This window comes from Pleurodeles waltl, chromosome 3_2 (genome assembly GCF_031143425.1).
Source record: "Pleurodeles waltl isolate 20211129_DDA chromosome 3_2, aPleWal1.hap1.20221129, whole genome shotgun sequence".
Taxonomy (NCBI): domain Eukaryota; kingdom Metazoa; phylum Chordata; class Amphibia; order Caudata; family Salamandridae; genus Pleurodeles; species Pleurodeles waltl.
Window position 1 is genome coordinate 37,336,324 of NC_090441.1, and position 12,204 is coordinate 37,348,527.

Below are 12,204 nucleotides of genomic sequence, written 5' to 3' on the forward strand. Positions count from 1 at the left end.
GCATCCCTTCAGCAGGAGAGTGGTGAGGCTGCAGTATGAGGGCACTTTGCAACCGAACGGTGCACATATATTACTAAAAACAGGTGTGGTGGCACACTGCCATTTACAGTCCGCATGTTTTCTTTTAAATGGGCATACCATTTGCAAGGACAAGGAGTTTTAGTGATACTTAGCGCACAAACAATATGTGGAAATAGGGCTTCAGCAAAAATTTATCATTTTCACATGACCAATAAACATTTCTTGATTTGTTTTGATTCTATTAAAATCTTCGTTTCCATCATACTTCAGAATTACATATCACATCAAAGGGCTTTCTTACTTGCTGTTATATGAAATATTTGTACAGTTAATTTAGAAGTATTTACTATTTATTATGTTAGGAAAAAAAACTGACTGTCTACAATCTTTCCTTTCAGGGACACTGCACTGCAGCCAGATTGTTCACTTTACAAACTCCTCTCACTTTGCTGTCAGAGAAAGAGAAGTAAACACTCACTTCCTTGTTAAAAAAAAAAAGCAGCACCAAGTAGCCTTACATTTGTACTTGAATGCACAGCAAATGTGACAAAATAAAACAAAATGTAAAGGAATCTTTATTGCTCATTCTGGTTATTTTGGGGTTGTATTGTGGCATCCCCACACCATTACTTCCAGCGCCTATGTTGGAAACAATTGACACAAATAGTGAGTGGGTGGGAAAAATGCCCGCTGAAAATTTGTTGTCATCAGGCTTGGTGGGGATGCCAATACACTCTTGGATGCAGGTTTTGTTCCATTTGGCACGTTTGTGAAACTCTGTGCAGTGGCCTCCTTCCTGTTATAGTGCTTAATTTGTGCTGAAGGTTGCAGGCTGTGGACACCGGCGCTCATTTCTTTTTTTAACAAGGATTTATTTTTGAACATCATACTTTGACCAAGAAGAATACAGAAAAGGAGGAAGAGGAAGACAATAAACCTGTGAAAAAGGGAGAAAGCAGGGATAAAAAAACAACATGCAAAAGGGAGATAAAGTGAGAAGAAATATAGGTGATGCACAAAAGAGCCATGAGGATGGACAATGCTTTCGCAGTCTAGGTATACCGCAACCATGGTATTTGGCAATGGCTGCAGCGTCACACTTGCCATTCAGTCACAAAGGCATTTTCTTGGGTGGGCTGCAGGCTAGATGACTGGTTTCAATTAGGGTGGGGTGCCATCCTCCCATCCATGCTCACACTAGGCCCATTCTTATGCCTGCATAGAGTGTGTCAGCTGGTTTAAATATTTGCACTAGTGGTGATTTTGGTTGCCAGCCGTGCTCCACTGTAGCTGACATCTGAAACATTCCAGTCCTGCACTATTTATTGATGTATTTATAAGTTAATTTATTTCACAAATTAAGCCTGTTCCTCTAGGATCTCAGCTGCCACACGCCAACCCAAGAGATCATGGGCACCTCACGGAGTTGCATCAGATTCCTAGCCAAGTATTGTTACAAGTATTATCTAAAGCATTATTAACAGATGTCAGGGGCTAGGGAACACATTATTGCTTCTGTGGCGAGAGCTAGGATGGAGCGTGGTACTTACGAATGACACAAAGGCAGCCAAAAGGAGAATGCGCACGAGGAGATCTTCAAACTGCTCCAACACCAGCTCCCATATGGACTTCCCTGGAAAAACAAACAAAGATATGAAGCCATATTTGTGCAATGCCCTCCTTTAGAATTCTCATCTCCATGACGTTACACGGTGTTAGACAAACACAGATAAGGATGCACAGCCTTCCACAAATCATTTTAAGCCAGGATCTGCCTTGGCTGCGCCGATTGAGGAAGCCACATCAACTGCAAATATGGCCAAGGATGACTCTAGCTTAATAGTGAGATCCCCATACTCTCAAACAAACATATGCCGACCACCGTTAAGAGTAACAGTTCATGGATTGCCATTTGAGAACCACTATAAAGAACTTTTCGCTTATTGGACTGCAAACATCTGATAGGGCAGGAAATGCAAAGGAGAGGTGGCAACGTAGCAGCTCGTTAAAAGATATTTCGGTGAAAACACGCCGCAATAATTTAATTAATATGAATGAATGTAAAGGTATCTTGGGTAGGAGGTAGTGTCGCCCCACAAGGCCACGCCTTACACCTTTGGCTCGGTGTCGGCAAGGAAACCAGAATATTTCACTTCACTGACCCTCCACTGCCTGCAAGAGCTAGAATGTTAACCTATCTCGCACCAAGCACGAGTGGGCGCCGTGACAGTGGTTTGTCATAACAGAGGTTTCTTTACCAAGGTTGCCTCATGTCAGTTATATAACAGCAGAGTCATGGTGGTTCATTTAGAGGCTGACCGGCACTAGAAAAACAGAATTGAGTGAGCAGCACACAGAGAAAAATGCCTGTGATGAGGGACCCCCAAGTCTCCCATATCCCAAAGAAATTCATTTGCGTTTAGCAAAATGCGCCCCTTCTCCCCCTTTTAAGGATTGGGGAGCCCCCCTGCACAACAAGAGCTGCAGGGACCTGCGTTACGCCCCTGGTGTGGGCACAGAGAGGACGCCAGGGCACAAGTCCTCACTTGGATTCTGTTGAAGTAGGCGGTGGGGGCTGAGGCACGCAGGGACTTGTGCACTGGAAAGCAGTGGGGGCACAAATGGAGAAGAATGACCTCCAGGGTTTTAAAGTGAGGTGACTTACAATATCATCTTAGGATACACTTGGGGGTGTTGTATTCCTTGCACATACTTTGGGGTATGGAAACATCAAAATGTGAGCAACTTATCTGTCGAAATAGAGAAGGCTACGGCTATTGCTGTTGGACATGGTCACCTGAGGGGCTTGTAGGCTGTGAATGACTTGTACTCTCAACCCACCTGGATGTCCTCCTTTCAGGTAGAGGATGGGGCATTTGGCTTGCTGGTTTCCTGATGTGGAGGGAAAACATTCAGGATTTCTTTTCAGCCTCACCTGAGCTGGCGTTGGTGATGTGTGGCACCCTGCTCTTTGTGATTGGTTGGTCCCACTCAGCCAGAATGTAAGCCTGACCTGCAATGCTCGAATCTCGGGTGGCAGGAAAAGGAGCTGCGCAAATGCCAGCTCTCCACAACTCTGGAGCACTTCTCAGCTTAAATGCCAGCCCCACTTGCCCTGCTCTCATGCTAGCAAGTAATGAGAAGGAAATGTATGGCAAGCGGACCCCATTCCATCCAGCCTGTATATTAGCCCCAGTTATGTTACTGTAATTTCAGCAGTTGGGTAAGAAGAGCTGTGTGGTGGGCCTACTCTCCATGGAAAGTAGCTCACGCTCAGCTTGACCTGCAGCCATGTTGTACTGGGTTCAGATAGTGCACCAGCTACTTTGCAAAACTAGTGCAATTGCAAACTTGCGGGCGTGTAATTTGGACCTGCAAATATGACCCCATCATGATGGCACCTTGGTCTACCTTAACGGGAATCCTTCCCATTGAATGTATGCTATATATTTGTGATTACATGTGTCATGCTCCAGAGCGTGCTCACTTTATGAATGGTGGTCACTATCAGGATATGTTGCATATCACATGAAATATGGGTTCCCTGCCTCAATAATTATTGCCTTTCCAGCTTGTTTCTTTGAAGCACTCTTTGGGGCCTGCGCGTGGGAGGCCCGGTACTAGTTTTCATTCACATCATGTCTGGCTTCTGGACTGCAATCAAGAGTCAGCCCACAGGTCAATCCAGTATCAATACCCATCCGTTAGAATCTGGTCTGGCTGCTTGGGTAGCCAGCTCCAGGGTATATCCTACTTAGGATATGCGACCTGTTATTTCTCAATACACATCCCCATGACTATCTGTTGCTTCCCCGTTCTCTATCAACAACCCCTTTTCCAGCTTCTTGGGGACCCGAATTGACTTTTGAGATGCAGGTTTTCTTGGGTTTGGCACTACTGCACCACTCCAGCTCAAGCCCACTGACCTCCCCTCTGCACTGGGGGCTGCAAGGAAACTAGGATGCAAGGCATATGAAGCGAAGCCCTGAAAGAAATATGGTTACTGTTTTGTCTCTTGACCCTATTGGCAATTCCACATTGCGTTATAATGAGCCATTTGTTTGCTTTCTCTCATGTGACTCCAGGGTGATTCACTTCCAGATTTGGTGGCAGATCCTTTTCATATCTTGCTCCTTTTCACTGGAACAAGCTTCCTTTACACATTTGCACGTGCCAAGATCCATCAATGTTCTAACTGGTCTAGCTGCACTTGCTGTTTTGGTTGCCAAGCACTAAGATACACATTTGGGAGCGAGTCTTTTTGTGCTATAACAAATGCCCATAACATAACATGGGTGCCCCAGACATCTCAGTGTATTCAGTGCAGGTCTCTGTATCCTTCCTGGTCTTGACAGGTGCTATGATGGAACAATCATCCTATTCAGGTAGGTTATTCAATTACTCACTGCTATTATTATAATTATTAAATAGAAAGGGCACTATTGAGCAATCCAAAAAACAATTAATCTCAGTCTAATTAAGGTTCATTTTGATAGTTGAATAAGTACAAAAACGTGCTTACTTTAATATTAACTCATTTTACCAAAATTTTTAGCACGGCGACTCAAGGGCGAGTAAGGAAAGCATTTAGTAAGGAAAGGTCTGCACTGCAGCTTCCAGGTGTAAACATTTTTGGTAAAAACCGACCTAGGAAACAGAGACTTTCTATAAATATATTACATTTCCAATTGAAACAGGCTATTCGGTGGGACAGCGCTCAGTATGCGGATTTACAGGAAGTAGCTCATGCTAGGCTTCACTCAAACAGCACTGTGATTTTCAGAAATGGTACATACCATATCAAAGTTCAACGGGGATGCTGCGCAGTGCAGTCCACTCACCCATCCCTAGCTGTGGCATTTGACAGGGCTTAGTACCAGGCGTTCATTCTCTAAGAAAGGAAAGCCCTGGAAAGCCCTGGTGCTACTGGAAGGGAGCAGGTACTCCGGGGAGGGGGATGTTTGGTTTTTGGCAGGCTTCAGTCTGAGGTGGCATGGTGGGCAAAAGAACAATGGGCTAGAATGCGGCATGAAAAATTACCACAGAGCAGGGGTCTTCAAACTGGGTGGTGCCCCCCCCCCCAGGGGGGCCTCAAGTGATCCCAGAGGGGGCGCCAGGCTCTGGCCTAAAGAAGCATTATGCAGATAGCAGTTTTTTTATTTTAAGCAGAAAAAACATTAATTGCTTTTTTAGAAAGGTAACAGAACATAACAGCAATGTTTGAATAAGTCTAGACATATTTAAAAATTGCCAACTTAACAGAACAATTGTAAAAAGTTCTGAGGGGGGCCTGATTATTATTTTTTTTCGACTGGGGGGGCGCAGCCTTAAGAAAGTTGAAAACCACTGCCATAGAGTTTAATCCAACCATCCCACTCATCAATTTGTAAAGCGCTCTGGCCTGTTGTAACCTATCTGTGAGCTTTTAATCACGCCCACCGCACACCCATCACTATCATTCGTTTATGGGCTTGCCTTTCAAAAAGCCCTATGTTATCATTGGTAAATGCTTTATGTTTGTCCCTCTTTGGGACAGTTTTGTTACCGCCTTGGCCATCGACCCTGTTACATGGATAATTGCACTTTTACCAATACGTTTGACTGCGAGCAAACTTATTTTTCCTTTTGTGTCTCTCCTTCGGGCTCATGCTCATGGCGGCTGTGGCGCTTTGAATCGTCTGTTTTACTTTTCATTTTCATTTTTCAATTTATGTGTCAAGAAAAGTCCAGTTAGAAATGTACAACTCTAATAACTCTACTCGAGCAAACGCAAGACCTATTGCATTGCTAATTCTTGTTTGTGTAAGCCAGTGTTAAGCTACAACCTACTGAAAAGGCCCAAGTTGGAGTTGCTTGCATTCCCGTTCAGAGGGAACCAGGCCTGCCAGTTCGGCTGGACTAGTTCCACTGAATCAGGAGCAAGGCTGCTTGTATATTGCAAGTGCCTGTCTGGGGCACAATGGAGTGCTAAAAAATCATGTACTAGTATGTGGTCCTGAAAATTCACCAGTGGTTGAGGTTAATTCAAGCATTCTACCCATCATTTTTCAGTTTTTTCATTGCTGGAAGAGGGGATAGCTCTTGCTACTCCGTTCTGAACCGGTAACACTGGCTCACAGTAGTCTCTTTGGCTCCTAGTTATGGTTTAGTACATTATCCCAATCCCCTGATCAGTATGCCTGATTGTTTTACACAGCTTAGTCCATGATTCATTGAGCAAATCAGTTTTGATGATCTGAGGCACAATATATAAGTATCTGACCCCAGTACAACATGGCTGCAGGTTAAGCTGAGCGTGAGCTACTTTCCATGGAGAGTATTGCCTTCCATGTTTTTACTGTGTAATATGCCCACCGGAGGATCATGAACCATCTTTGATTGAGTCTGAGACAGTATTTCAATCTTTGGTCTTTAGTCTGTAAGGCTGCACTACTTTGGGCTTAGAGTACCAGCAGATGTCGGGACACTAACCTGCATATGAAACAGCTTATGGCACTTACCTTGGGTCACGAGTCTGATGTGTCATGCAACAGTTTGGTACAAGCTGGTCACTGCCATTCAGAGGATGGGGGAGGAAGGAGTCTGATGGATCGTACAGTGGTTTGGTATTTGCTAGTCACTATCATTCAAGGAGTTGAGGTAGGATTCAAAAGAATGGTGGGTCTGCTTATCTATCAGAAAATATTCGGAATGTGTAGGTACTCCATCGCAGATGCCAAGCATGGGCTTTCCTGATCCGGTCTCATAATTCAGCATAAGGGCTCATTTCAATTGAGGATCCAAGTGGTGCCTGGCTTCATTCTGCATCCAGGGACAGAAAGAATTTAAAAACTAACTGGTTGATGCCTAATGTATCATGTGATCGCATAATGTGTCAGGAACCAATGAGCAGCTGTGTGAGCGACAACACAGGAGGGAGCAGCTGAGGTATGCCACATATAAATGGAGCTCCACTGGCCCATCAATCTTCTGATTTGTCCCCGAGGCTGGCAGTCAAGAAGAGGAAGGCATAAGAGGACTATCTGATAGGAGACAGCTGTCTCTTTTAAGAGACATGTGCCCATACACTATGAGGTCCCTGCTATCTCTAACTCCTACAATATCTGAGTTGTGCTCCTGGAGGATGACCTTTCTAGGGGGTTGGAAAAGCCTGTTTCTGCTCCCTAAGTCTTGGATCTTTGGTACATGCCCGGGTCTACCCCTTGTGAGTGCCCACAGAGCTCAGTGAGCCTGCCCCAGTGCTAGGAAGGTAACAGTGGGTGAGAGGCTAGTGACCACCACTACTGACAGACAAAAATACTAGCATCTCTTGAATTTGTTTTTCACTTCTGTAGCACTTTCATGCAATTTGCTTTGATGTTTCTTTCAACTGGCACCTGTTTTTCCCATGGTATACTTAGTTTTCAACAACTGGCAGTTAACCAAGATACTCAACCTTATCGCAACGAGTACCATTGAGTTGGGTAACAATAAACATCTGTTATTCAGCGCCAAGATGCCTGCGGGTGAACGTGCGCTTTACAAATACACATGTTATGTTATGTGATAACTAATGTGGCCAAATAACCTAAAGGGAGTGCCTCTCTCGGTTGGCTCCATTGATGGATGTTTGGCTGCCTTGATACACCGTTGATATTATTGGATTCTATATGGGTGCCATAACATTTGTTTAATCTCTAAAGAGTTACAAACAAAATATTTAAATAACGATTATTATATATTAACTATTATTATCACGCAACTATGAATTTGATATACTATTGCTCTAGTTGGGCTGGACATCGAAGGCTGCGAGAGCTGCTATTTTTACTAAGATAGAACAACATGGAAATTACATAATTCTTGAAATGTTTCCTACAGAAATATTCTATGACTATGTCAAGGGGAAAATTGCCACCATAATGCCCAACTTCATGCAAACAGCTGAGATGTTTGCTACGGAAAATATATGTGCGCAGAGTGTGATATGCGGTTTATTACCATTGTTGAATGCAAGGATGGGCCTCTCATGAGTACGCCCTTGCCCTTTCCCTCCCTCAACAGTGGAAGTCAAAAAGAGATTAGACTTTGCTCATCTGCGTTTATGCTTTAAGCCATGGAATTGTTTCATGTATATTTGTTTTGACAAATGTGTCAACCCAAAATCAGGATTTCCGCAGCAAGGCAAGAACCACACTTAAGAGACTCTAAGGAGAGTGGTTTCCATGCAGTCTGTGAGGCAGTGAAATGTTTCTCACATCACATTTGCTGTACTTTGGTAATAAACCCTAACTGACCTTTGCAGTGTAGTAATAAATGTGTGAATTCATGTTTACTAATGTAACTGCTCTAAACAACATATCATGGGGCCACATTTATTTTCACTGTCACGGCATATATACATGTTTATGGCACCAACAGTTCTTTTCTAAAGGCTCCATTTGGTTTTGCATACCGTAAACATGCTTCTTTTCTTAGACACTGAGAGACACACCATTGCTTATTTTATTTCTGGAGACTCATAATGATACTTTTCATAGTTTTTGGCTTGGGATGAACACCACTTCCTCTTATGGACAGCAAACAGACATTCTAAGTGGTGTAATCCTCTCATCAATAGTACCACTAAACTGGATTGATGGAGTCTATTGTCTAGAGTGTTCAAGTAGACGACAACGTGTATTTTCCACATTCGATGTGAACATTAAACCTCCTGTGGATTTTGCCCGCTGACATCATCGGTGGTACAATTAGTTGACTGTTAAGGCGGACTGGCATGCTCCCAAAGAGAACAATGAAGATCCTGGTTGGCATCGCAAAGGCAAGAAGAAGCCTTCAGCAGCGTTGACAAACATCAACCGCTCAAGTTGGACGCTTTCATGGGGAATTGAGTCGCATCAGCCTTTTGGCTCCGATCAAGCGCAGAAGGCACCGACAATGGGAGTCGGTCACCACTTAAACAGGTGTGGTTAAAGAATGTGGTTGAACAACGCCGACTTCTGCCAGGTCCCAGAGGTTGAACAGTCATGTCTAGAGGATATGACCAGGGCAGGGTAGTTAAACAAGCATTTATGGGAGTCACAATGAATTTATGAGATTGCTGCAGCAAGATAATAATGTTCCTAATTCTCTGCCAAGGCTGCATTTGAAGAGGTTCTGATTAGTGGGGCTACAGGACAGACTAATTTCATGCTGCAATATTTCATACTTCATGGTGTGAGTAATGGTTAGCGAGACGAGGTGTCATCAGTTTCTTGCCTGGCTGCCCACAATTTGTAATATCCAGACAAAGTACCCTGAAATTACTACTTAGGGAGGAGGAGTTTAATATTCGTCTTGTCTTTAAGTGATTTTTAAATGACAACGATCGACCTTGAAAATGTACATATGGTGTTAGTGGATTATTGTGATATGACATTGTTTAAACAATTAAATTAATCTTGTGAGACATGCTATTTTTATCCAAAGGAATTTTAATGTGTTAAGTGTTGTATGCGCCCATCAGAGTTAATAAACCTATTTTAAAACAATTATGCAGCAGATAGCGGGACATCAGCACCATGAAACTTGCAGGACTGTCTCCAAACAAGTGAAATACAAAACAACACTATCTTTGTGCTGTTCACACCAGGTGGGACCTGTTGAGCAAGATGCAGACAATGTACTGAATCATCACCAGGAGTTATGTCAAAAAACTATGGAGAGGTGAAGCGGCACGGCCAACACCCAATGCGAGATCAAAGCCTGCAGTTATGAAGAACTGTATGGCATAGAGAGGAGAGGTAATTAATCATAGTTGTAAGAAACTGGTGAAACCTGGCGACACCGGAGTAACCCAGAAGTCCTATTTAGTAATGTACTTACTAAGAGCATGCAATAATGAAGGAATGCTGGAGATGCCCATCTTTGACACATTTCTGAACTAGAAAGATCAGCCTAGGTCCTTTTAGTTTGTGGGAGGAAGGTGTGTGCAAACTATGTAAACAACTGGAGATGCTACAAAACATATTTAGAGTGTCTACATGATAGTCAAGCGAACAACATTATATTGTCTTCGGCAAATTTATTTGGAATTGGTACGTAAATGGAAGGCTAACGGAGGAGACTAGGCAAAGAAGTTGGAAGGTTGAAGTTCAATTCTTAGAACAAACCTGGTCATCCATGTCTCCACTCCCCTTTGTGGTGTGCTAGGTATCCCCAAGCAACAGAGATCTAGCAAGAGTAACATGGTAATCCAATGGCCGTACATTTGTACGAGGCATAAATGGCAAACAGCATTGTCAGCCACAAACACTGTCCTGTAATCATTATCTACCAAAGACCTAGAGAAATTAACTCACAGTAACCACAAAATAATTAAGAAAAGGGAAAGTTGAGAGCAATATGGGTAACCATTCCAACCAAAATTCAATTGGAGGAAAGTTAACAAGGGTTTGTGTACAGACTAATGCAAGTCTGGGGGAAAAAGTAATGTGATGCAAAGGTGAAAAAACAACTACTGTTTATGGAAATTTCATGTGCACACAGTTAGTCAGAGACGGTGCGTTAGGTCCAGAGAACAGAGTTACCTCCGGACTATGGGCCTCATTATGACATTGGTGGTCTGAGGACCACCAATGCCGCGGTGGCAGTCGGACCATCACACTCCAGGTGGTCTGACAACCACATTACGATCCTGCCAGTTGGGCCACCACAGCCGTCCCCGTCAGGACATGGTCCCCAACGGGCTGATGGCGGTTGGAGTCATGGACAGCCATGGTGGCGCTGAGTTCAGCGTCGACACGCTCATACTCGTGTCCAATTTCTGCCAGCCTTTTCATGGCTGAAAAGGCTGGTGGAAACCCAGTGCAGGGGCCCCCCTGCTCAGCACCCTCGGAATGCGCACCGCCTGCTACAGCAGGCATAGCGCATTCCAAGGGTGCTGCGGGCAGCCTCTGTGTGATGACATTGGCCTTGGCACCATAAGCAGGCCGACGGTCGGCCCGCCAGCCTCGTAATGAGGCCCTAAGACACTTTTTTGGACCAGAGAACACAGTGGGCCGTAAGCTGATCATTTTGTCGTCAATTACAATAAACCAAATGGTTATTTTTATTGATGACATTTACTCAATATTTAGTTTCGGGATATCAGTGTTGGCTGCATGGGCGTGTAGAGGGAAACGTACCCGGTGCTCTTAAAAACATGATAGACACTGGACAAATAGTAATCAAGAGTGTGTATCATAAAAAAAAAACAACACAGGCCATTTCTTCAATAGACAGTCACAAAATGTTCATATTTATGATACACATGCTAGATCACTATTTGTCATGTGTGCATTGCATTTTTAAGAGCACCGAGCATGTTTCTCACTACACATCCACCGTGCTGTCATGGATTGCTGGAACTTAAATATTTGGTAAATGTAATCAATAAAAAATAACCATTTGGATTATTGTAATTGCCTGTAATATTATAGGTATAGGGACCACTATGTTCTCTGACATAACCTTACCCAGGGTCCCAGATGACTCTGTGGTTCCTTTGTTATTTATAACAATTTCTGGAACAGGCATATAAGCAGCTGGAATCATCAATGCTTTACTGAGTCTGTTCCATTTTTAGACGATTTTAACTTTTTTAGGTAGAATTTCGTGGAAATTTATGAAAAGTTAATCGTTTTCATTGAATCAATGCGAGCACATAAGCACTAAAGAACACAGAAAACTCTGGTGGAAATCAAAACTGGTCCAAGGGTGTAAGGGAGCTGGTACAGGGCTGCTGGTCAGCTCACCTGCTGGGGTGGCGGATGCCCTCCCCGACTGCAGTGTACCCACGATCCCTGCCAGCTTGTTGCCAGCTTTTCATCCAAAGCACTCCTACCTGCATGGCAGCAACGCTTTCAGTGAAAGTAATGTTGAACATCTGCCATGTCTGAAGAGTGCCATTTATTTATTTTTATTTTCAGAAAGAAGTCCGAATTAAAAATCCCTGATCCTGATGGTCTGGGAGTAGTACTCTTCTAGTACACCTGGAGGTGAGTGGTACCAAGAAGGAGGGCATAGGGTGAGTCACTGCCGTTTCCCTGTTCCAGACCAGGAAAAATGAACACTTGAAGGCCACTGTCTAAATACTGCAGAACCTCTGATACCTTAAAGCCAGTGGTTCCCTGGAAGATGGGCTGCTACCTAAAGTTTTTTGACAATAGACCCAATTGATGCTCT

At 43.7% G+C, this 12,204-nt stretch overlaps 1 protein-coding gene across 2 annotated transcripts in view; it reads right to left on the minus strand.

The window, feature by feature from the left end:
- Nucleotides 1-12,204, minus strand: part of ATP2A3 (ATPase sarcoplasmic/endoplasmic reticulum Ca2+ transporting 3) — a 352,883-nt gene that overhangs the window by 258,747 nt on the left and 81,932 nt on the right. For both annotated transcript variants that reach the window (XM_069226688.1, XM_069226687.1), the window contains exon 3: nt 1,572-1,654. In XM_069226688.1, coding sequence (XP_069082789.1) covers nt 1,572-1,654 — 83 coding nt within the window. The remainder of the gene's footprint in view (nt 1-1,571; nt 1,655-12,204) is intronic.